At 42.9% G+C, this 27,300-nt stretch overlaps 1 protein-coding gene across 1 annotated transcript; it reads right to left on the bottom strand.

Annotated features, from left to right (window-relative positions):
* Positions 1–326: 326 nt before the first annotated feature.
* nherf1b (NHERF family PDZ scaffold protein 1b) lies at positions 327–25,719 on the bottom strand. Its single transcript, XM_080043663.1, has 6 exons — positions 24,801–25,719; positions 10,451–10,621; positions 6,936–7,089; positions 3,846–3,889; positions 1,779–1,898; positions 327–1,652 (listed from the first exon to the last, which is right to left on the bottom strand). Exons 1-6 carry the CDS (start codon positions 25,422–25,424, stop codon positions 1,515–1,517), a joined length of 1,251 nt encoding a protein of 416 aa, XP_079899789.1. The 5' UTR covers positions 25,425–25,719; the 3' UTR covers positions 327–1,514.
* Positions 25,720–27,300: the final 1,581 nt, after the last annotated feature.

Here is a 27,300-nt window from a genome sequence, read left to right on the forward strand (position 1 = left end):
CTTCTAATAATTGTCCAACAAAGTCATCGGCTACCCGTCACAGCCTGTCCAAGCTGTTTTCAAATTTGCGTACACGAGCTGAGAGCTGGCGTGGGATTTGAGCGTACCCTACGCTCACGTCCATATTGATAAATGCCGAGATTTGCGTGGAAATGTACGTACACCCATTTTTCTGGTCTACGCAAGATTGATAAATGAGGGCCAACATGAGTAATACAAGTATACGCACACACACACACAAAGGTGTTGGCCCAAATTTCTCCAAAACACCAGCAAAAAAAAACATCACTGGATAATGTTGATGTGGTGAACAATTTAATACAGTATATAAATCACTTACTGCATGCTACAAAAAAACTCATAATAAAATTCAATCATTCATTTTCGAAAATGCAAGGAATCTAAAAGAAGCACTGATAAATTATCTAAAAGTTAAACTGTTATTGTTGTTTAAGACATTGATAGAAATGTTGAAAAATCTCACAGAGTATGTCTCCGGGAGCAATACAAATATTACACTTGCTCAAAATGTGCACAAAGGAGTCATTCACAGAGGACATGGTGGCAAAGCCAGGATGTTATAAGTTACTAGTAATAAGCTGTTTTTCACATTTTATAAAATAATGAAATGTATCATGTATTTGGACAAAGTATGGATACACACGGTCAAGATAAACTCATTTTCATTTCAGAGTGGAATTTATGTCAAAAGTGTAAAAATATACATGACATATGATAGGCTATATATAGTATATATACAATATAAGAGAACTCACTTTAAAACACAGTTTCTTTCCAGTTTAAAGCCATCAGAAAACACTCTCATGTTAGAAATATTTTTATGAGAAAAGTAACCTTATTTAGGAATGATATATTTAAAAAAAAAATCACAATAAGGGCTTGGATATGTAATCTGTAATCTACAAAAAAAAATGAAAATAAATCTCATGAAATAAATGACCTGAAAGTGAATTTCCCTCCTGTCCTGTTTCAGACGTTTGATCCCTACATATTATAACAACAAGATAAATAGAGATATACAACAAGCTGATTGTCTGGCTGGTTTTTACATGTCTGGTCCCATAGTATTTTCTAACTGAAGACACTTTACATGTTTTAAATGTACAAGAGTAGGCGGGTCATCAAACTAAGGGTGGCTATCAAACCACTCCTTGTTTCCTCGGGAACCAGACTCTGGCCAGCAGGTACTGTCAGGGTCCACTCAAACACACACTAGAACCCACATTGTCAACGTGGTCCAGATCCTTATCATTCGCATTTGCGTCTCTCTTGTTGGTAGCACATTATACATATACAGTATAATATCTGGATTATAATAACATGAAGAGTATAAGACGAATACTATATATTTTTACAGATCGGCGAGAATTTGTCTGTGGACAATAGTTAGACTGCTCTTTTTTTTTAGTGTCATGGCATTTGGAAAATGTCTTTCTGATGGAAGAATCAATAGAAAATGTGTGTGTGTGAGAGGTGAGATGAGCTGAGGAGCCCTATAGGTTGCTGAAGAGTTCATTTTTCTTGGTCCAGTCCATGGGCGGGGCTCTCTTGTTGGAGCGTTTCTGGTGGGCGAGCTCTTTGACCTGCTGCAGCGACAGGTTGAGCGCTGGGATGGCATCCTTGATAAAACCCTGGAAAAAAAAATGGCGTTACAAAACAAAAAGTTATTCGGCACTATGTTTTTTTCTTTTTCTTTTCTTAAATGTTTCTTTTACATAGCATAACGTCATTGTGCTGAGTATTTTTCTGTGACGCACCTCAGGTGGGGTGTTCGTGGGCGGGGTCGTGAGCGAGGCATTGGACGAGGCGTTGGATGGAGAAGGACTGACTGACAGCGTTGAGTCCCTCTCTGCCTCCTTGGCCCCTCTGCCGTTCACCTGGGGACACGAACACGCATCAGCATCACTTTATTCTATATACAGTGACAACTTATCAAATATATTGACACCTTATTTCCCACAAGAACTGAGCTAAAAGAGAGTAACGTTTCAACAAGTGTGTGTGTGTGTGTGTGTGTGTGTGTGTGTGTGTGTTTTCAGCTTTGGTGCAGTACCAAGCTGTAACACAGGGAGGCAGCCTTGGATTTGAGTTGCTTTTTTCTACCAAGCAACTTGAACTTTTTTAGAAGCGCCTATGAAATTACATCAACAGACACTTTTTAACATACTCATCTAATAACTCATTAGTTTTAGAAAAAATATTGTAAAGCATACGTGAAAAATTATGCCTGCGTTTAAAGCAAGATTAAATAAATGTTCTGATTCTACCTCCTGCATCTCTTCCTGGTAGAATTTTTGTTGTGCTCATTATTTTGTAGCACTTTAAATGAGCTGAACTACTGCAGGACAAGGTATTCTAATCCCTGCAGTTTTAATTTAATGACAATTATTAGTGTCTCAAGCACACTGAAAGCAAGCGAAGAACATTAATTTACACTCAAGGATTTTAACCCACTTCAGCCCAACACTTTTTAAAGGCCTCATCTGTTACCTTACAGATGACCCCTCACTCTCTCCCTCTTCCTCCCAGCTTTTAGCCAGCGTCCTTTACGCAACAATACGTGTATGTTTGTAACTTCACTGCGGCACACACAGTCCCTGAGTAATGGTAAGCCCAGGTCAGGCTATATTTTGCATATATAACCCTGATACATAAATGTATCAGGGTTGATAGTAGACACTAGATAGTGTGTCCACCTGAAAACTAGACAAAAAGCATTCCTGTAACGCCGCCATCAACCAAGGAAGAGGTTAGAAAAGCACAGCAAAAGTTTACCATATTTTTGTTGGAAGAGAAAATCGATTTCACTCATGTTTGTACAGTAATTATGAAGCTTCAGCCAGCAGCTGTTAAGCTTAGCTTAGCATTAAGACTGGACAAAAAATGGTTAAACATCTAGCCTGTCTATGTCCAAAGGGTACACAATTTTCCGCATGCCAGCAACTTTAAGGCTCATTGATTAACCTGTCATTTGGATTGTTCAGTGTTTTAAAGGGGAAGACTATTGCTTGGCCGGGAGCCTAACTTCCTGGCTTTTCTAGAGACTGTTCAGTACCAAGAAGTATCCTGTCACATAAACCTCCTGTAAAAGGGCAGATTTGTGGTTTTTATTTTCAAACTATTTCTTCAATTGTGTGATTGTGTGCCTTGCTTCCCTCAACGTGTGGGCCTATCACTGGGATTAGACATTATGAAATAACTCTAGCATGATTAAGATGAAACTGCGTCATTCAGTCACTCTTTAACTCAAAAGTGTCTTGTTTGAATATGCACCTATTGTACACTGTGGGTTGAGCCACTTTATATAATGGATGATTTGTATATTTACACAATCCGTCCTTGGTCAAACACTTTCAGATAATTCACAGTTAATGGAGTACTGCTGCCTGGGTGTGGCTTTTCCACAATGCACCACACAATGACTGCCAGAAGGTTGAGACAATCACAGGAAAGTCCGCTTGGCGCACGTCTGTATGTCTGACTAATTACTCACCTCACCAGCGGCTCAAACATCAGATGTTGCAAACCAAACCTTAGAAAAAACTATTGTGTGTCACTCTCTAACACTGTTGACCTTGGCCTACGAGGAGCTACACTGTATTTTTCTAAGGCAGAAGGCTGAAATGTAACCGTCTTTCTCTCTATACCAGGAAGGAGAGGGAGGAAGTTGCCTCTGTGCCTCCGACAGCTCCTCACATACTTCAAAAAGAAAATCCCACATTTGGCTTTCCCCTATAAGAGGATTAATCCTATCCAAATGATATGCTATTTAAAGAAAAGCGTCATCCTGCATGTGTCGCTGACATAGGCTATATTTGCCTTACCTTCTCCTCCATCCCTCCATTAATGACAGGCTCGGGCAGCGGACCTGTAGGAATAAACAGAAAACGACAAACCAGTCACACACAGACTCCACTAATACGACTCTCTCTGCCTGTCTGTCAGGACCGATGACATGTCATGATGCCTGCAGTCCCCTCGCTCTGGTACCATCAGAGCAGCTGCTGGATCAAGAGTCCTCTCTGCAGCTCACCTTTCATTTCACCAACGCCTACTCTATTACATAGCACAGGTATGAGCAGATCATCTATTATTCACACACATGGTTCATCTTCTACTCCCATGGTCTCCTACTACAGGTTCCCCTTCCTCCTCCTCCTCCAATGAATCCCTCCACTTGATCAGATAGCTGTATAGTGGAACGAGGTGAGACACGGCAGGCAAAATGTTTTTTTTTGTTTTTTCAAGCACTTACATCAACTAAACTTTCCATAATCGTTACAGATTACATTAAAGAGGGGTTTGTTCGTATGTTGTTCTAATTTATGATACTTTTTGTTCTTCAAACCGTAGTGAAAATGCATTTTTACGACCAGTACATAGTATTTATTTTGCTTTATTTAATGAAAAAGGGATGCATCCAAAATCTTTTTCTGTAAAAGCTTTGGACACTAATATGTTGTAAAAATCAAATAAAGATTTGAACTCTGGCTTTATCCAACATATTATGTTCATTTCTGAATAACACTGTAAAACTAAAAATATTGTTTAAATGTAAGTAATCCAATGGCAAAGTCTCCATGATGATATCTTTACGTCAATTTATTTTTTACCGGATTCACCTGCCTGTGTCTCGCCTTAAAAAGTGTGCTTACGTTCCCATGTAGTTTTAAAACAGACGTCACGTCTGAGAAGCAGTTACTGGCATGTGTCAGGAATCATCACACAGGTCCGACCCATCCCTTACCTTCCATCTCTCTGATCGTCCACACGGAAAAAAAAGAAAAAAGAAACCTAATGATGATTAAGATTGGCGATGCCAGCTGGTCCTTCAGAGTTAATCTGAGATTTGAGTCCTCCTTTGGTCTTCTGTGTGTGTATGTGTGTGTTTTTGTGTTTGTCCCCCCTCTCCAAGACCTGAAACAGCTCCAGCTCCTGAGGCTAAGAGGCCACTTGGAGTGAGCACCTTGGAAACCAACAAAGCTGCCAGCTAGAGAGAGAGAGTGTGTGTACGTGGATGGATGGATGGGTGGGTGTGTGTGTTGAAGTTAAGAGTCATGAGGGCAGGTGTGCTCTGAGTGGGCAGCATAATGTGAAGTGCGGGCAGTTACCTGGGAAACACCTCCCAAGGAATCTTTCGCACTGTTGTTGTACATTATTATTTTTAACCGGAACACCGGAGTCCAGGAAACCGTGAAGCAATGAATCATTAGCTTATCACTCGATGATGGCCATTCAGTTATCTTTCTGCATTTTCTGTTTGTGTTATACTTCAACTCCAGTACATGTCAGAGACTGTGTGGCCAATTCTTGTGTTTCTTTATGTTTTATATGTCCAGCAAAATGTGCTTAGACCCAAAACCAGAGGGAAAATAAACAGGGAACACTTCCCTATTGTCAGGCAGTTTATAGGCAAAACTTGTGAAATGAGTCGTGAAAAGACAGAGTAGATTAATTGAAAAAGAAAATAATCAGTAGTTGCAGCCAGTCGAAATTGGCTTTGCCTTCACTGGCTTCATTAACAATCTACAAATGTTGTTAATGGTACACTATGTATTGGTATTTCATCCACCCTCATTTACTAATAATCATGGGATTATTTAAAAAAATCCATCTGTTGCCATTACATGTTTACATAATGGGTCTCATAGTACAGTCACACCACGCACACACACACACACACACACCACCTGCCTAGGCATATGTGGAGGGACAGCCCGTCCATATCACAAACTGTACTATGGCTCCCTCTAGCGGCTGGGGTAGTAAGGCCGGTCGACCAAAGTCAAGTCAAAGTGCCTGAGAAAGGCAACTATTAGTCCACCTAATGCCTACCAGTCTCTGTGACCTTATTGGATAGAGGGGAAGGTGAAGTGATAACACTGCAATTAAATCAATCAATCAATCAATCAATCAATCAATCAATCAATCAATCAATCAATCAATCAATCAATCAATCAATCAATCAATCAATCAATCAATCAATCAATCCTTTTATTAATCTTATAAAAATAAGCAGTTTGATAAAAGAAGTTGGGCCAGTGGTCCTTTTATTAAACCTTTTCTGGAGCTTTTAATCATAACCAGTGACCTTCACAAGCTGCTAAAGGAGTTAAAAACCCATGTGTTGCCATAGCACTACTATCTCAAACTTAGGCCAAACTATACATAACTAAACCATCTCCATGACAACTAACAAAAATAGCCATCCTAAAAAATGAGATGCAGTTGAAAGGTCCAGGAAATTGAGAAATCTTGACCTTGTTCAAATTGTTATTTATTCGGTCAAACTATCCAAATATTTCTTGTGATAATTTCAAGTTATTGGTGTCAGTTGCAATTTAAAATGACAGTTTAATGTGTGTTTGTGTGTGAGAGAGCAAAAAAGAAATCTGCGTTGAGCCACCTCACGAACAAAGCTCTTTCTCAATCCATCTCAGATATCTCTGATCTGATCTACTAATGTCTAAAAGATTAAGTTTCTCCACAGGGCATCAGCATGAGGTGTATGTGTGTGTGTTTGTGTATGTGTGTTTGCGTGTGTGTGTGTGCGTGTGTGCGTGTGTGTGTGTGTGTGTGTGTGTGTGTGTGTGTGTGTGTGTGTGTGTGTGTGTGTGTGTGTGCAGGAAGTGGCCCAGTATCTCAGGCTCTTTCTGGGTATCTTGGCAGAGAGAAAAAGAAGGAAAAGTAAGAAGGGGGCCATGAAGGTGAAGAGAGGGGAAAACAGCCAAGACAATGTGGGACAGACAGACTTTGAATCTGCTGGAGGAACGGAGAAGGAGGCAGCGTTTAGTGTCAATGACACGTTTTTTTGACGACAGTGAACAAGAAGCCAAACATAACAAAGCTAATTGAAGCCATCCAGGCAAACTTTGGTCTGAAAAGTAGCTTGTACTGCCTGTCTGTCTGCTCACCGGTGAGGTGGTCTGACGTTGGGGCCACTCTGCACCTCTTGAAGAAGGCGTCTGTGTCGGCGTCCACCACCAGCATCCGGGCCACCATCCCACCTGCTTTAATGGCAGCGACCACATCCGAATGAGTCTTCCCTTCCACCGACACACCGTTCACCTGGGGAGAAAAACACACACTGTGACTTTAAATCCTTGAAAAAAAATGTTGAAAGTTGCTCTTGTTACTGTTTTTTTGGGAGCACAGGGGGTGGAGGTTTGAGGGGGGGGGGGGCTGTCTTGTCTTTGTTCCCACAGAACAAACTGTTTTTTTTTTATCACTGTCAGGATTTGGTTCTCAGTGTTTGTCTGCCAGAGGCTCCGGGGCAGGAAATCCTGCGCGTCCTCACACAGATGCACGTACTGCACACACACACATACACATTCTTCAAACCACTACGGTACAAAACAAGCGTCGCAATGAGCCCAATAGCCTGACATTTTTTTTCTTTGGTGCCTATTTTGACGTTTGAATCAATCATCTAAAAGGTGAAGTCAGAGATTCTGGAGAAAGCGTACTGTGGTAATCACTATTTGTCAAAAATCTGTGAATATCTCCTCACGATCACGGTCCATAATGTGTGTGCTCTGAAAAAAAATCAAGTGTTAATAAATACACAGCATAGGATCTGTAAACTGCTCTTTAAACAAAGGATATGTAAACAAAGTAGCTAGCAACATGCCTGTTTACAGAGCATAGTGTATTAACATCAGATTAGTTTTCAGCACACACACGGTACATACAGGTAGCGTATCGTGAGGATAAATTCACTGAAATTGACAACAAGGGTTCTCCAGAATTGCTGACTCATGTAATACTGGACTGTGCGTGACACTGTGACAGCTGTACTTTCTCTCTAGGATACAGTAACACGTCAGGTGGCTCCCTGCAAACACCAGCTGAGTGCTTTGGGATAAGAAAATCACCATGGGAAAGCATGTGAGAAATGTCTCGAAGGGTGTGTGTGTGTGTGTGTGTGTGTGTGTGTGTGTGTGTGTGTGTGTGTGTGTGTGTGTGTTTAGGTCATAGGGTGGACCTGCATGTCTAAGCCAGTCCCACAGAGGAAGCTGGACAATAGCTGCTTGGCCAGTAACAGCAGCAACAATGGCTGTCCACTCCCCACAAAGCCCCGCTCCTCAGTGGGTGGTGTGGCTGTCTGGGGCCCTTTTGGGGGGGGGGGGACTGAAAACCCCTCGCTAGACTCTCACACAGACCTGCACCTCTGTCCTCCATCTAGCCCCCCTGCTCCTTTGATTATTCAGATATCGCTTTTACAAATCATTCATTCCCTCTGCAACTCTTTTTTTTTAAAGCTAATTATTTGTTAAATTTTTTTTATTCTCAACATAACGTGGTTTTAATGCTAAATGTACACACAGTATGATAATAATATAAGCTATATCTCATAGAGTAATCATACTATGTATCACTTATTACTTACGACAACCTGCTCATAACCAACTGCTCCTATAGTTGGATTATAAAGTTGGTTGAATGGATTGAATTGTATTGAATTCCTTTTTTATGTCAGTCCTCTAGCTCTTACACTTTCCGCCCAGTTGTTCACGTCCGAGCGTTGAGCTGCTCAAATGTTATTCGATGGGGGAGTGAAGGGAGGCGCGCATGATCACCCACATCTGTGAGACACGTCGCTGCTCTGATTTGAGGGTGTTTAGCAAAAATGTATCACATTGAATGAGTCAGAGAGGTTCATGGTGAGTTGCTTCTGCACCTGCTGGACTTACGTAATAAGTGGAAGTAAGGTTTTGTGGTTGTAATATCTATCAGAGGACAAGAGAAACAGATATGTGGTCTATAGCTATTTGTGGAGCTTAGGGGTGCACTATGTAACTTTGGGTTTGTCAGAGAAGTGAATATTTTGTAACGGAATCAACTAACTTTAATCACAGGAAAATGGATCCCTGGAACTCTGTTTGAAGTTAGACATCTATACCTGAAAAGCAGCATGGCACATAGTTTTGTTTACAAACATATTCTAGTCTTACATTTGGTTCCAGGTGCCTCAAAATAATGAATTTTTTATTGATGAATATAAAATTATTCAATACTAAGAATTACATGTAGAGTAAGGAGTTAAGAGTTAGATAGAGTTAGGTAAACTAATTGCAGGCTCTGCAAATGTAAACAATCCCCCCTACCCTGAAACTGCATAGTGCACCTTTAACAACTCAACAAAATCCACTTTTATCAAACACACTTAAAGAGAATGCTTTTTTTTTAGTTGAAATGGGGCAGAGAGGGGAGTGACATGCAGAGAACGACCGCGGGCTGGAATCGAACCCGGGTCCGCTGCTGGCCGAGGCCCAAGCGGGGGACGCCCTACCAACTGAGCTAAGGGCGCCCCAAAGAGAATACTTTTCACCGGATTTGTACCATGCATAGTTTATTTTGAGCACCCTTCACTGCATTTAGAAATTGCAGTAATTCCCATTGTTGTTGTTTTTTTATACTCCCTATAGTCTAGTGTACATTTGTAAAGACAAAGGAGGAGGGCAGAGCAGACCCCAGTGGAGTAGAATATTGACCTCTGAAATGCAGTGGAGTAGAAGTATAAAGTAGCATGGGATCGCAGATCTGTACTCTAGTAAAGTCTTTATAACCAACCAATACTTAACAAAACTTGAGCCCATCTAACTTCTACTTTCTTACTGTTATATATTTCCCCGTCAAACACTATAAAATGTCCTTATTATATATTTTGATTTAATATAATACACAGGGGAACGTTCACACCATATAACTATGAAATCAATAAGCGGAGCTCGAAAGCATCAAAATAAAATAAAATCATTATTTTGTCATAGAAACGTTTGTCTCTATGTAGGAGAGGCCTGATTACGCACCAAACCATTCTTCTCTATTTTTATCCAAGCAAAAAAATACTCTGCGGGCCGTCTAGAGCGGAAGTACAGCAGACTAATCAGGATGCAGAATTTTTGATACATATTTCTGTGTTACTTCCCATAAAGATCACTCGCTAAGTCTTGGTCTTATCAGACCAACATGTGGCGCTAAACCATCTTACCAGGACAATAATAATTTCCCAGAACGTCCCTCTTATCACAACTTTTATAAAGGTGCACTATGTAACTGTGGGTGTGTCAGAGAGGTGAAACAATTTTTAAAGTAACTTTTCATAACTGATTAAACAAACTTTCCTCACAGGAAAATTGGATCCCCGGAACACTGTTTGAGGTTAGAAAACTACATGACAAGTTACTGTTTCACTATTGTTGTTTACAACAGCTGGGCCCACAGTTTTGATTACAAACATATTTCTTGTCTAACGTTTGGCTCCAGGTGCCTCAAAATAATTTGGTTTTGATTTATGATGATTTACTTATTCTATACAAAGGAGTATATTATGTACAATAAATATGTTTTGTAAGCTAACTGCAGGCTCTGCTAAATGTAAACAAACCCCCCCTCCCCTGAAAATGCACAGTGCACCTTTAAGTACCTGTACTATCCTGTCCTTGGGCAGCAGGCCTGCCCTCTCTGCTGGAGAGTCTTCGTCCACAGCTCGGATGTATTGGCCCGGCCGCGCCCGCTCGCTGTGCAGGTTGAAGCCATATCCGTTCTGCCCGCGCTGGATCACACAGAGACGTGGCCGCAGCTCAGGGCACACCTCCTGCAAAACATAAAAGGTGTTAAGGCAAGTGTGTCAGTTAACATGCGTCAACAGAGCAAAACAACATTCTCTAAATAAAAATACCTCCACCATGGGTGTCTGTTCGGGGAGAACAAGAGGCACAAAGATGACGGAGAGCTCCAGCGAGTCGTTAACCTTGAATATGAAGCCCAGGTTGAACATACAGGTGGCTGCAGCATGCTGATGTGTTGTGCGCCGTGTTTTTTAACAATCGTGGGTAAAGTTAAGCTGCCGTTTGGCTCCACGTGACTCTAAAAACAGCTCGCCAGGAAGGAAGAGGGCCTCGGAGGCATGTGATTGGAGGGTCTTGCTGTGAAGGCTGAAGAAGGCTTGGGGAGATTTTTTGGGGAGGGGGTTAGATTTGTCTTGGCGGGGCTTCGAGGAAAGGGACCAGTTCCGGTGCAGTCCACTCCAGGCTCCAAGGAGGACAATGGAAGCTGGGTGTTGACCTCTGAATCTGCCTCCTCCCTCCCCTCGCCCCAACCCATCCAAGCAATGCTCTGGGATGGCAGGAAGAGTTGGAGCTGTATTGTCATTCAGGAAAAAAACAAAAAACTCTAGCTCAAACCAATAGCCTCCCTTCCGCTGTATGGATGAAGCACTTTCTTTATTTAGATTGAATGGCTTTGTCATTAAACAGGTCAAGACAGGGCTTCTGGAGCTCAGTAGAGACACCAGCACTGGTCAGGATAAACTTTGTCATTGTGACCATGCTTGACCCGACACTCCCTCCACATCAGAGAAGGCTGTTGCGCTCCGGCCTTCTGTCAATTCAACAAACAATGAACAACCTCTATAAATAAGTCAGTGCCACTGACTCACTCTACACAGAAAGTACTGGCAGAACACTGATGGATTTAAGCTACTTAAAGACACATCACAGGACACACACGATCTGCGCCCAGTTACATTAATAACCGAGGCGGACTGACTCAACATTTTTCTCTCACATACAACACCAATACGACACCAGCACTGACTGATCGTCACTTCACTCGATTACGTAAGACAATTGTTCTGAGCTGACACCCCCCACCCACCTCCGCTAAGAATTAACTTTCCTTTTACCCAGTGAAGCACCTGGCACTAACAAGGCTTTTCCGGCGGGTCACCCTTGGTACCATTTCCAGGAATAACATCAGCTCGTTGTGAGGACAATATAGTATTTCCAAACACAATACATGGAATTAATAAGTGAACACACTGCACTTTGTACTTTGTTGGCTCCATAGGAGAAGTAGTGGAACTTTTAAACTTAGAACTCATGTGGCTTTAGAGCAGTCAACTGCACAGGTGATCTGTAACTACGATAGGACACTTTAAGGACACCTAAATCAGAAAAGCCTTTCTTTAAAGGGAGTGAGACATATTGGGAAATACACTTGAAATACAGTTTTACGCTAGCTTGTAAGCTGTAAGTCTGGTGAACGTTGTTAATCATCATCTAGCTCAAAACATGAAATGTCGAAGTTTTACTTTACACTCCTGTCATTTCACCATAATGTCTACATATCTTGCATCTCACTGTCACACATTTCTTCAGATGTGATACTTTAAATGTCACGCCATTCTGTCCTCATCAGCAATGCAGAGTGGTCCTCTGTGTGTGTGTGTGTGTGTGTGTGTGTGTGTGTGTGTGTGTGTGTGTGTGTGTGGGTGTGTGTGTGTGAGCGTGTGTGTGCTTGTGTGCTTGCTGAACATGTATCCTGCCGATCAGAATGTGCACCTGATGAGAGCCCTGTGCAGAGCTTCATCACAATAGGAACTGATTACGCAGAAGTGGTTTCCTTTGATTGAGTGTTCCTACCCTCTCAACTAGTGCTACACCCAAGCTCCAAACAAAACCACCTCCCCTTTGCAAGATCTATTAATGTTAAAGAAGCGAGCCAAAGTAAAGACCAAACAGAAAAGTGCAATCTTTTTCTATCTTTTTCTTTAGCACGTACATGGATGGTTTCACAAATTGATGTTTGAACTTTTCTTATAATTACTGACCTTCCCTCCTCTGAGCGTTGGAATTAACCAACAGGTACTTTCTTCCGTCTACTTTTATATTACGGCAGAGTAAAGCAGCATTTACATAACATTTGGTGCGTGCCAGAAATTCTATAACTTCTTATTCCGAGTTTTTTTCTTTTATGAAAGAACAAGCAAAAATGTAGGGAACTTTCAATCCCTGCAAAGCACTATCCATAACTTATAATTATCCAGCTTATGTGTGCCCAGTGTTGGACACTCAAAAGGAAGCATATGGGGGTTCTGGCTAATGTTTGGAGTCCCTGCACCAGAGAGAGAGAGAGAGGGGGTGAGAGAAGGCCCTGGCAGGGACAACAGAGGAGGGTTTGTGTCAGGGAGGAGTGGAGGGCTGAAGAATTTCCACGTGGAGCTGAAATCCTTGGAATCTGCTGAACACGCACGAGCCGGTGAGGGGGAACCGAGGATTCGTCACACACCCGTCAATACGCTGCTGTACTTTGCTCACGTCGCTTGTGAACCGTGAATACAATATAACATCTCCATAACGTTACAGATAACACAGGCTGTCCGCAGGAACATTCGTGGGACGTTCTGTGAGTTGGGAACTGATATCACGTTAACTCCTCCACGTACATTCAACCGTGGCTCGTGGCTTAAAACAGAGTGGCACACTGAGAGGCCTTATCTGTCGTTCCTCTAACGTACACTGCAAGTACAACTAAATGTTGTTCCAGCTTAATTCAGGAACATTGGTACTTTACTTATCCCCGTAAAACAATCAGCAAGAACATGATACGCGGAAGGTCACATGTCAGTTCTCCAAATGATGGAACAAGGTTTGACCGACCATCAAGCTCAATATTTGATCACTTTTAGTGTAACTATAAGATCTCCATCAACAATGTTTTGTGTGAAATGTTCCCCTCGGATCAGAAAAAAACTAACACACTCTCTCTCCATGACACAAACTTTCCTTTGAGCAGGGAAGTGTTTAACAGGAAGTGTTGACACATCTTCCCTTCAATATGCTTCCCTCTTCACTGCCTCAACTTCCTGTCATGAAAGAGAAATCAATACACAAATGAACCAAAAGTTTTCGGTATGCACAAAAAAAAATGCACCATGGTGGGGAAGTATAGTTAAAATAAACAGAAGAGGATGAACTATATCCAGAGAGCAGGGAATGAACTAACTGTATCTGATGACTAATTTAAAAAAAGAAGAGAGGCATCAACAAGCCTCGGTATGAGCTGATTTTGACAAAAAGGGTTTTGGATTCATATGACTTTAACCATTAATGGTTGTTAAGATTCTTAGAGAGATTAAAAAGTTCCTTAAATGTGTACTAAAGTACTTGACTATTTACAGGCCACCACTGACTATTACTGACTTTGGTGGATACAAGGTAAAGTAACACTGAGCAGTACACATAAAGTGAAACCACATTCTGTAAAGTAGAAAATAGAATTACATCATTACTGTGTCCACTTAGACTCTATTGTCCTAACTTCACTCTAATCGGCTTAAGCCTCTTTTCATGTCTGAGTGTAGTTTCTGTCTTCGCTGCTACTTCAGAGGGATTTGGCAACGACAAAGAAGCAATTGCTTTGAATACCAATCAGACCAAAACAATACCAGGACCCATGTTAACATTCTCAAAACACACGGCTGCCTTGTAAATTGCATCGCATCTGCTAACTACTCTATTTCATGTAGTTAACAACATTCTCAATGAATAAACGATATTTCACATATTACAGAGATACATCAAGAGACTCCAGACGCGCTCTGTGTGCGGAGAATCAAGCACAATTATTATAATTCATTCATCCAAAAGTGGACCTCATGGTGCCACTGCAGGAAAAGAAAGAGATTCCCCCAAATCAACAGGATTGACCCTCCGGGGAACACGACCACCTGCACAACATTTTATTGCAATCCATCCAAAAGTTGTCAAGATATTTCAGTCTGTGCAAATGCCACCCCTAGGGTCATGTTAAAAAAAAAGATTAAATGTCAGCATGTACGTGTAGGCTATATTCCCCCTCACAAAGAGCACCGGAGCACAGAGAACATGCTGTTGTCTCCAAGGTACCCACAGGTGAGTGTTTTGGCAGATTGATTGATTAGCATATTTGGAAACCATCAAATGCAACCAACTACCTCCATAATACCTATCAATCATGTCTAACACCCACTGCCAGAGCCAGTGGAGATTTGCATCTGCCAGCCTCTCCTGCTGAGGAGCGCTGTAGCCGCCAGCCATTCAGTCTCATGGCATGGAGGGAACATTCTGTGTGTGTGTGTGTGTGTGTGTGTGTGTGTGTGTGTGTGTGTGTGTGTGTGTGTGTGTGTGTGTGTGTGTGTGTGTGTGTGTGTGTGTGTGTGTGTGTGTGTGTGTGTGTGTGTGTGTGTGTGAAGGATTTGTGTGAGAAAAGAGATGCCAGCGGCCGCAGCTCTGCCACACAGCCTGCCAGTTCCTTCATATTTTCCCTGTGCTTTTCCAGCGGACTGACGATGTGTGACATGACAACAGGCCTTAATAAAGCAACACACATGCAGTACAGCTTAGGAGTGTAGTGTGTGTTACTGTAGGCTTGTGTCATTTCTGCACAGCTCTGACTGTCTGACTGCTTATTTTTTGTTTCTCATACTCAATACAAAAATAAAAGCTCACAAGTTGAAATGTCCTGTAATTACATAAACACCTCACACTGACACATTTCCACTGCTTTTCTTCATTTCCAAAACGGCTTGCTTTTCTTTCAGGCCAGTCAGGTAAAAACTCCCGAGTCCTGCAAATCATCACCTCGAACCTGTCACAGTCAGCTGATCTGTGCGTGCAGATAGGTCATCCAAAACAGCCTTTCTTTCATCTCTACGTATTGCTCTCTCTCTCTCTCTCTTTCTCTCTTTCTTTATCCTTCTGCTGTTTACTTCACCCCCTGCCGCTCTAATAAGAGAGGGCAGTTCTCCCATGAGTTTGGCCCCTTTGATCAGCATAAAAGAAAAAACGGCCAAGTGACACACTGCCAGGCTCCATGGTTACTCAGTGACATGACGAAAACCCGCTGGCCTCCCTGTGCCTTGTGATTGTCATGTGTAATGTTTGACGGAGATTAACAGCCTCTGGGACGGACTTCACTAATGATTTCAACCTGAACGCGTCAACCTGGTTCCTTTTTTACCTAGCATACAACAAGGTTTATTACTCTCGGAGTGTACAGAGCGCACCACTCTCTCAGGCAGGACGGGGTTTTGGATTTCAAGTTGGACTGTTGAAACCAGCTGCAAAGCAGGCGGTGGGAGGGAACAAAGCCCCCTACTGTCCCCCCCTCCCACCATCCATTTGAGGATGGGACAAACTGGCTCTGCAAAAGACACTAAAGAAAAGGTTCTGCTGAGGGTTCCCATTACAAGAAACTCTTTAGGACAAAAAGGCCCTGAAAATAGAAGAGTAATGTCAGTCAGCACAGCAGGGATACAGGCACTGATAAGGCCAAAGGGAGTGGTCTTCTTGATTACCAGAATGGACATTGGCCTTAAGATCTTTGCAAACGCAGGTTCTGCTTTTACTCGAGTGTCTTCTGCATTTTTCGCCTGTCCGCCCAGCTTGCCTTCCCTTTTTTCTTTTCTTTAAAAAAAATTCCTAATTGAACGCCCACCACAAAGCAAGCAGTCAACAAGTTTTATCTCTTCGTCCAGTCTTCCTGTCCTTGACCCTCCACCCTTGCAGATCCAAAACCCTAAACGATAGCATGAGCTTGACAACCTCCATACCTTCCCACGTTGGTACGCTGCACCGTTAGTGTTTCATCATTGGTTATTGCTCTCCTTCTGTTGTTGGGATTTTCTACATTTCCATAAATGGTTCTCCACAATCACCCGGCCACTGTTTCCGGCTTTTAGTTGTGTGGGCAGTAAAGACGGCAAAGGCCTTAGCAGTGGGCAAGAGATTGAGAGTTCCCACTCAGAAAGAAGTCATGCCCTTTACTCATAACGTGCCTTGCGGTTGTGTTGCATTATTGAATGTTCCTCTAATCTTTTTTCTCATTGAGTGACTGGAAATTGCATTTCGCCCCCCCCCCCCCAAGTGCATGCAAAATGTAAAATGAGGATTTGCCTCTCTTTGTAGCTAGATAGGATATATCTCAACATCACACACACATATTACAGACATAAATAAAGCCTTGGGTCACCAACAAAAGTAGCAATTTGGCTGCTTCATGAAAAGGGAAGGAATCACTGAAGTTTTGGCAGTCCCTTCTCAGGTTATACATGAATATCTGAACCAAATTGGCAGTCTGTGCGATAGTTGTTGAGACATTTCAAGACCAAATGTCAACCTAATGGTGGTGCAAGAAGAAGAGACAGGGGATAACTAAAGTCCATGATACATCCAGTGGGGAATATTAATGTATGTTCAAAACTTGAACACTATTCATCCTAAAGTGATTGAGATATTTCCGTCTGGACCGAATTTGTGGACGAACTGAAATGGTCGACAAAATACTGTCACACAAGATAACAAGAGTGTCCAAGAAGAGAAAAAAACGTATTAACAGTGGATTGGAATTGTATTTGTATTTTGGGATCCATTCTTTCTTCATTTCCTGGAGTTTGGTACCGTTCAATGGGCAAGAAGACATTCATTTTTTTCAGTCAATGTATGTATGGCGTCTCTGTCTTGTAACGGTGGGAAGGGAGGTGGACATGGCGGGGGGAGTGGGGGGGGTGAGTCTATTTTCAGGGCGAACAGCGAGTCATTTCCCCCTCCACCCCCCTCCGGCAGGGCGCGGCTCCTCCGGCTCATTGTCCGGCCTAGGGGTGGTGAACCTTCAGCAGAACGCCAGAGGGAAATGGAATGTGGCATTGTGGAGTCTGGGTACAGTATCCCATGTAGGGACCCAATCACACAGCGACCCCACCACCACCCACACACAAACACACACATGGGTTCAGGGGTTCAGGTTCAAACCCATGACCTGGGCCACAGTGTTCTGTGTGCTGTGGGGACGGGACAGTGGTGCTGTTGTTTATGACTGACAGCCAAGAAGTTTTAGAGAGAGCATTCGTGCTTTGATTTTGCAAATATGACTTTTAAAACTGTGTGCGAATCACCCACCATTGATTATTTGTTCCATCCATAATCAATAGAGGGATGTAATGTTCTATTGGGTTGTGCTAGAATGGGTGTCCCTTTGTTTCTAGTTCATGACTGCCTGACATTTGAACAATGGTATGTATAGGCTTATTTTTTCCCAAATAAGTAGTAAATAGTTCAAAAGCGTTTAAGGTTACAGACCGACCTTTGTTGCATGCCCTCTGCACTGTTCTCTCATTTCCTGCTCCATTGTCTGCTAATAAAAATACCAAAAACCTGCCCCACAAATATTTACAATTCTCTACACTCTTTGGGTCAGACACTGTTTCAACTCTTTCTTAAACAGTTAATGTAATGGTTTGTGCATGAACGACGGTCGTGCATAACTCTGCCGATACTCACTATCTTTGTTGGCAATTTTTTTTTGATTGTATTGTATCATGAGTTACTCCGGGATTCCCGCCCGTAATGCACACAAAAACAGCTACTCCAGTGAAAGCCGCTGGACAAGAGACGTGTGTGTAACATGTAAATAATGCCAGTGTCTGGTGACGGTTAATAAAACACAGAGTGAGCACATAGCGATAACTAAATAAAGAGAATGGGGCCATTGCATGAGGCTGCTTAGAAATATGGAGAGTGGGTTTGGTGTATATATTCATTGTTACCTTTTCCTGATCTTAATGGCTATATATTTCTGTAGTACACACTTTTATATTGAGAGCATTAAACTACATTTAACTGCCACAGTGAAGAACATGAATGTCAATGATGCATTTCGCTGTGATATTTGGTGTAGGCAGTATCACTCAGTAGGGGTGGGCGGTATGAATAAAATATTTCTATTACAGCACATGTATTTTTTTCACTGTGATATAGATATCCAGTCTCTGATGGGAAGTTGTTGTCCTAACACCCAGCTGTTGCAAAACACATTTTGAGATTTCCCTTTTAGTTTCTCATAAGCAAACAGGCACAGGGAAAAAAGTTACTTTCACAAATGCACAAACCTATGAGTAGAAACACACTGACGCCCCCACACACTGTCTTATCATGGGCACCGTTTCCCATTACACGCAGCATGACAATCAACAAAGAGCCAGGAGAGGGAAAGCCGGTGCCTCCCAAACTTTCTCAAATGCACGTCATGCAAACACACATGCAAACACACACACACACACACACACACACACACACACACACACACACACACACACACACACACACACACACACACACACACACACACACACACACACACACACACACACACACACACACACACACACACACACACACACACACACACACACACACACACACACACACACACACACACACACACACACACACACACACACAAAACAAATTTAAAGTACGGCAAATCCCCAGCACTGAATCAGCAAATGCTAAGGGAGCGTGTGGCCGGCTGCTTCAGGGTGAATCATGGAGACAACAAGCTCAAATGGCCCGCACTCCCATTACCCAAACAAAGCATGAACAATACCTGGCTTTGTCGCAGTGGCTTTAATGAAAGCGAAATACGGCCGGAGATACTATTGACTTGAACCACGATATAGTGTCTGTAACTGAAACAAGGAATGGCTGTTTAACCAGCGTCTGAGTCACTTCACTATGTCATACTGTATAGGAGTGTGACAGTGAGACAGGCAAAACTTTCAAAATCGCAAACTTTCTTTGTTCTATTCTACATACTACATCTGACCATAAAAAGAATCTTAGCATGCTTTAGGCATACAATTCGGACATACTTTTTAACTTAATTATTTCATCGTAACATGACACCTTGATCTTGCCTCTAGCTTTTATATCCGTCACATCCCTGGTTGTTTTCATACAGTGGTTCCGTTGATGTGATGTCACTTCTGGTGTGCACTGGATTGTGGGTCAGAATCACCCAAATAGCATGCTGTTTTCAACACAAATAAATCTCGGCTGTATCTAGCAGACATCCAGGTATTTTTAAGCATACTAAATCTGACCACAAGAATTGGAACATCCTAAATCTTTTTTCTACCATACTAAATAGCAGAAAGTATGGGTATTGGAACGCAGCCATATTCATTAACCTTTGAGCATGTACTTCATTCTTGGAGGGTGGGGGGTGGGGAGAGGGAGTCTTCCTACCGACAACAATGACAGGAAACCAGCGCAAACGTCCCGGGGTCTGCGCACAGGCCAAGACTCCCAGAAACAGCAGCAGGCATCCAGAGGACACACCCTGCCTTGACCATCCTGGCTCAAACAGTCACTCTAGGTGTGGCTATTTCTGCCTCTGATGCACGACAAATGAATCCAAAAAGGTGACGTTTTATTCTATTAACAGAAAATTCGTATCCACAGGCTATTCCTGAATGCATTGCATCAGATGTGAAGTGAATGTGGACTCGAGGAAAGTAAACCCCTAAAACCGTGAGTAAATCTGCTTGACATACTGTATGCACAGCGACGCTATTCTGAGGAATAAGGTACTGTACATGGACAGGACATAGGAATTTCACACGGAAGTGACGTTACCCTCCCATGTGCCTTAAATTAGAGAGACAGATAATGAAACCCCATTCCGGCTAATGGTCAAAAAAGGTATTTGAATGCCCTAACTGTAAAAAAACACATCAGAGTTTGTGACAGGTGACACACACATGTTTTCTTAGGTCACTTTTGGGGACTTACCATAGACACGTTCATTTTATGTGCCTAGCCTTAACCCCAAACTATTAAGCCTTGACCCCAAAATCTGCGTTTTACCAATTGGGGACTTGGCTTTTGTCTTTTTTCCCCCAGTTGCGCAGGCCGTCCCTAATCAACTGATCTTGAGTATTGTGTGGGTCCCCCAAAAGAAACTTAAATCAGAAACACACACACACAGCGACTGGACTGTTAAAGCGATCTACAGGCGGCTCCGAAAAGCCAATTAAGAAGACCATTGTCAGTCCATGCACTGAAGGCTATACAGTGGAGCGTATACAAATATAGAGCGAATACACCCACTCGACAGCTTGAGGATGATTTGTTTAGGGAAAGCACGTCGCAGCACGGAGTCGAAGGACTGCATGAAAACCTATGAGAAGCCAAGCCATGAGTGGTGGAAGCAATTTGAAGGCTTCAAGGTCTTGTATAAGCAGCGCTTTAAATTACTGTGCAAATTATAGGCTGAGATTATAGGGGATGAGCGACAACCAACGTAATGTCGCCTTCTTGTCTGATTTCAGACCTCGGCAGTGCGAGTGTCCTCTATCTAGAGACATCAAACACAGCCATACTAACCTACGAGGAGATTATACACACACTATTTGAACACTTGCCAGTTTACTATGCAGATCTCATTCAGCCGTGGTCAATTTCACCCAACACAAGCGTTCTTCCTCTCATGTAATTAGTGTAAACCTTAGCAGCCTTGTAAAAGCAGTCAGCAGTGATTATGGAAGACTCCCAAAAACCTCTCACTCTCCTCACACTCTGTTCAGTCTGAATGAATCACTGGAGAAAGAGCAAAAGTGTGAATGTGATGACGGACCTTCATTTTTCATTGGTTTCACTGGGAAATCATCACCGATTTTGAAGAGTTTAAGTGATTTTCATTTCTTACAGAATGATCAACAAATCTAGTGTGTGGATAATTTGCTTTTCATCAGTGCGGATGAAAACTTTAGTATTTTTAGACAAACATTTAGTTGTTTGTCATTTACCCACAGTCCTTGTTTTGTATAAAAACGTGTTCAAATGTGAATGTAAAGCTAACATGAGCCTTCGGATGGTCAAATGAGGTAGGTATTTCCAAAATGTTGTCTTTTTGGGAAAAGAGGGCTCCACTGATTCTTTTCCCTGCCGATACCAAAACTCAGGCTATCTATTCATACCGGTGACTGATCGAACTGCAGTGTGTTTTTCCCCCCAACTTTTAAAATCTGAGTAGCACACTGCATGGATCTCATTGGAAATTGCGCTTCGGCGCTGTAAACTGACTGAAATAATGTAAATGAAAAACTAAAAAAAGTAAAGACAGACAACACAGCCCCTGTTCCTGGATTAGCTACATAAGTCATATGAGCTAAGAGGGAGAATCCACTGCAGAGTAAAACATTTTTACTGCCTGGTAAACAACAAAACGACCTTTGGAACCCATGATGTGTTTTTTTCATATGTGTGTGTTTTGTTCCGTGGTGACGACAGCAGCTCCTATTTTTCTTCCCCTGGACCACGATCCATGTTTGGCTCTTCAGCACCACTAGCTCCATTTTTTTTCTCTTAGTGCCAGACCCTGCATCCCTGTCTCACTTTGGTCTACCACCATCCTCACACATACATAGACGCACGCGGCATCATCATAACCATGGCAACCTGGTTCAAGGCTCCTCGTTTATCAGGAGAAGGTGTCGCAATCTCGACACCTCTTTAGTGTCGTTACACAGAAGAGGCCAGACAGGCAGAGTGCGGACGTCAGTGCGACTGATGGACCAACGCTGCCTGTCTGTCTTCCAAGGCTGTACATTAGTGTGTTTGTGAGTTTGAGCTCTGTGTGTGTGTGTGTGTGTGTGTGTGTGTGTGTGTGTGTGTGTGTGTGTGTGTGTGTGTGTGTGTGTGTGTGTGTGTGTGTGTGTGTGTGTGTGTGTGTGTGTGTGTGTGTGTGTGTCATTGGCAGGAACACAAGGCTCGGGCACAGGAATGCCGGACAGGATGTAGGGGAGAAAATTCCAGAAAGAGTGGAGTGAAGGCAAAAAAAACACACCCTGAGGTGACTGTAACATAGAGACACGGCAGACTCTAAACTGCGTCCCTTCAGTCCAATTTACACATTGACACTCTTAGCTGTATCTTCTGTCCCTAACTAAGTAACTTCCTCCTGGGTTTGTGAACGCACCATACAAATAATTACGTGAGCTTTGCCAGATTTCTTGCTCAACAAATCAATGTCTGGGAGGCTGTTGCAATTAAAAAAATCAGAGTAGTCATTATGAAAAGCGCACTATTGTTTGTTTCAATGGCACTTTCCTCTGGGTTGCGTGCCAGTCTGAATTGCACTGCTGCAGCTCCATTAAGCCATCTGCAAAGAGTATCAAGAGCAAACACAGGAACAATCGATGTATATTCCTAGAGCAAACAACACAACCCAGCAGTGCTCAAGTGTGGGCGGGATGAAAAAAGAAATAGGAAAAAAGGTAGGCCTATTATAAATACCAGAAACATAACTCTGAAATGCCCTGGTTATGTGTAAGTTTTTATTACACTGCTGTTTTAAAATAAAATAAAAAACGTTCTACGAAAAATGTCAAAACATGACAACTTGACATTACAGGGGAAGCAGATAGCCTGTCTCTGTGCAAGGTACTAAAAGTCTTGCTAACAGCAACTCTGAAGCTCAATAATAACTTAGTTATATTGCATCTTGTTTGTAAAGTAGATACAATTGTTTTACAAGGGATCATTAATGGTGCACAATGTAATTTTGGATGTGTCAAAGAAGTGAATTTTTTTTGAAGGTATATTCTCATAACTGAATAAACAAGCTCACGTGATCACAGGAAATTGGATCCCTGGTACCCTGAAGTAAGAAAGCTACCCGAAAATGTCCTTTTTTATTGTTGTTGTTTACAGCAGCATGCAGGCAGGGCCCACAGTTTTGTTCAGAAACACATTCAAGTCTTACATTTGGTTCCAGGTGCCTAAAAATACATTTGTCTTGATTTATGATGATAGAAATATTAAATGATAAGAATTGCATGTAGAGAAAAATGTTTAATGTAACTAACGGAAGGCTCAGCAAATGTAAAAAATAAATAAAAATCCCCCTCCACCAAAACTACATAGTGCAACTTTAATGTGATATTGAACAGCAGGTTATGATCCTGCCGTCTACACTAAAAATCATACGAATGCCAGAAGGGAGACTACCTGCCATTACATGGACAGAAAAACAGATGCAGCTGTTTACGATGCTATTAGACACTGACAAGACAGAGTGACATGGAGAAGGGACAGGAAAGGAGCACAGCAGGCTTGTCTTTATGTCTCTCCGCACACTATGTCCTCTTCTCTGACATCAACGGCTATGTACCGAGGAAGAGGAGGAGAGCTGGACACAGACAGAAACAAACAGCCACTGGTGGTAAACAGTAAGGGGGGCACACAGATGTTCCAAACTGGAGGGCCCTGCTTCTCATCAAGTGCTTTTTAATGAACCCTGGTCCACACACACACACGCACGCACGCACACACACACACACACACACACACACACACACGCACCCACGCACGCACGCACGCACACACGCACACACACACACACACACACACACACACACACACACACACAAACCTAAACTGAGTCAAAGGCAGATAAAAAGGGGCATACACAGCAACAAGTGGCCACTGCTTGGATTGAGATGTGTTTTGGTCACTTTCTATACGACATACAAGGCCATGTATTGCACCTTGGTGTGGTGACACAATAAGTTACCTTGGGGAAAAAAAGGTAGAGCAACAGATTCAATAGACTGACATGCGTTAGTTTAGTGCGAAAAACCACAACCAAGTTGTTTTGTCCTCTCGCTGTCCACAGCTGACCAGCCTGGTCCTACCAGACCATGTACTTCATTTCATTTGTACAGAACGTCTGAAATCGCTCAATTGACAAATGTTAACTCACTTGAAGGCGGGTGGGTGTCTCTTGAAGTTTAAAACTATTGGATCTGCCACTATGGTGTGCATTTTTCTACTACATCAGAGGGGCATTTGGGCGTGTTTCAAAACTAATATTCATCCAATGCACAAAAATAATCTTTAAAAAAACAAAACTAAAAACTCTTCAACCTAATTTCACACACGCACACGCACACACACACACGCACAGGCCTCCAGTCCAGACCCCTGTTGGGCCCCACATTTGTTCACGTTGATGGGGCTGCCCTTTTTAAAATGTTATCGCCCCTGGCCCTTTGGAGTGTCTGTGCATGACCCTGCTGTGCTGAAAAAATTAATTTGTATTTGACTGAAATCACTTTTTTGGCAGGACACCTGTGCACAGATCATGAGTTGTTCAACTGTGTGTGGACTCACCTTGTCAGAGTTGATGCTCAGCTTCTTCTCGAGCTGCCTGTGGATTCCACCGTTGCTCTCTGGGACCGGCGTGGACTCCCTGGGTGTCCCCTCTTCCTCCTCCTCCTCTTCCTCCTCTTGCTGCTCTTGTTCCACTTCTATTTCCTCCCCCTTCATCTCCTTCTCTTCCTCTTCCTCCACCTCTTCCCTCTTGCTGTCCCTCTCATCCCGATCGTCCATCACTTCCACATCCCCCACAACTTCCCCCTCCTCTTCTTCCTCCTCTTCCTCGTCGAAGGGCAACGGGACCCCATCGTGGACGTACTCCCTCAGACACTTCATGTTGTGCTTCTTCAGCAGCTGCTCCGTGTCCGGGTCAACCACCACCAGCTCCAGGCGGCCCACGGTGGCTCGTATCCGGGACACGACCTGTTGGTGGCTCTCGTTCTCCACGTCGTCTCCGTTCACGAACACCAGGCGGTCCCCCGCGTTCAGCCCCGAGGTCTCCGCCGGGCTGTCGGGCTCCACCAGCCGGATGAACTGGCCCGTCTTGCCCTTCTCCCCGTGGAGGTGGAAGCCGTAGCCGTTGTCCCCCTTGTCAAGCGTGCACAGCCGGGGCCGCAGATACTGGCTTTTGCTCGGCATGGCTCTGCTCTGCTCGCCTTCACAGCACAACCTGTTGCTTCGTTCACCGTGGAAGTGACTGGATTAGAACAGTTGCACGGTATGCTCCTGAGGATGGGGGCGTGTTGTGAAAAATAATGAGTGGGACCCCTTTAATAAATAAATATATAAACAGGCTAAATAAAAACACCGAGCAGCCCCCGCTCTGTTGGGGAGATCGGTCCGTGAGAAGAAGCGGTGATGGTGTTATAAGTCTACGTTCACAGACCCGAGTCCTTGTCCGATGAAATCCTGCGCGCTGCAGTAACTGGCTGACTGAGGGCCCTGACCCGGGGACTGGACTCTGGCTAGTTGAACTCGCTCTCTTTCACTGCAGCGACTACACAAAAAGTGTTGTGGGGGAAGCCACTCAGGAAGAGGGAGGTGCGTTCAAGGAGCAGCCCAGCTGGCAGAGCAGGGGAGGGAAGGATGGAGGAGAGGACGCAAACCGAGGGCAGTCCAGTAGAGAAACACACGGTGAAGATGTTTGGATGGAGATTGCACACATAGGAACTCCCTCTTCAAATTGGTTGAGTTGTTTTGCACATCATATTTTACTGTGGTAGCCTAGGTCCTATCACCGTTGGCCTTTTTTGTGTTTAATTTTACATTTTTCTTTGAACTCCTATCATGTATCCTGCCCGCTATTAACAATACAGGATTGCCTTCCAGTGGTGGAATTATTTATTACTGCAGGCCTATTCATTTTTTAGGTAGGCTAGGAATGGCTTCTTCTCAGGGTTGACGTTGATCTCAGAGAAAATTAGTGTAGGACCACTTCACTTAATTTATCTAACAACTTTAGTTGAAAGTTACTTTACAAATTAAGATGTTTGCACACAAAACGTGACTAAATAGGAGTAGGCCTAAAGCTGAGACAACTCAATGATTTAATCAATTAGTGGATTGTTATTTGCATGGTTGATCGACATACACTTGAGGACTTTTAATTGCAGAGTATTTTCACCATATGAAAGTCTATCAAAATGTTTAGTTTTTGGTGAATAATCTGAAAACTTCCTCCATCACTGCTATTATGGGACAGTTTTAACTTTGCACATACATTATTACTTACACTGGAACGCATTTTAGAGCAATTGTACCCACTTGTACACCTTACCTCCATTCTGTCTTTCTGTACACACGTTTCATTCATGTAGTGTATTTATTCTATATACTCCCAGCTATTAAGTGTTGCTATATGAATTATATTTTCATAGGAATATTCACTATCCATCCATCTCTGTGTATCTAGATAATTTGGCATTACATTCATCTCAGTAATGTGATTTTCTTCAATATTGAATTCAACTGTCATTATCAGTGGTTTGAGTATGCCAAATAAGTCTTCTTCAGATCATAGATTATTGTAGCAGTAATGATTAGCGTCATATTTTAAACTTTATAGTCTTGTAGGGCCAGTTGAGCCCCTCAGGCCATTCAGGGAAATGAGTAGGACGACTGTAAAAGTAGAGCCCGGTAACTTTGGGGGAGGATTTGACATTTTCAGCTGAGAGTGCTTCCAGGCCTGATAAGAGGACAGAGACAGGATCTCTCATCACCCTCCAACCTGGAGATTTAAAGCTGCAGGAGCATCAGAACTGATAACTGCAGCATGTTAAGATGTTGACTTAAGGTAAAGGTGGAGTGAGTGATTCTGGAGAATGCTTTTTGTCAAAATCCACTTTTTTGTAAAACTCAGAGAATAGATCTCCTCATGATCCGCTACATGTCCATACTGTGTGTGCGCGCTGAACAAAATCAAGTGTTGAAACACAGCCTAGGCTCTGTAAACTAATAAGTAAACAAAGGGTATGTTTACAAAGTGGGCCCACTGTAGCCAACCAAATGCCCTTTT

This window comes from Ammodytes marinus (assembly GCF_949987685.1).
Source record: "Ammodytes marinus genome assembly, chromosome: 16".
NCBI lineage: Eukaryota > Metazoa > Chordata > Actinopteri > Uranoscopiformes > Ammodytidae > Ammodytes > Ammodytes marinus.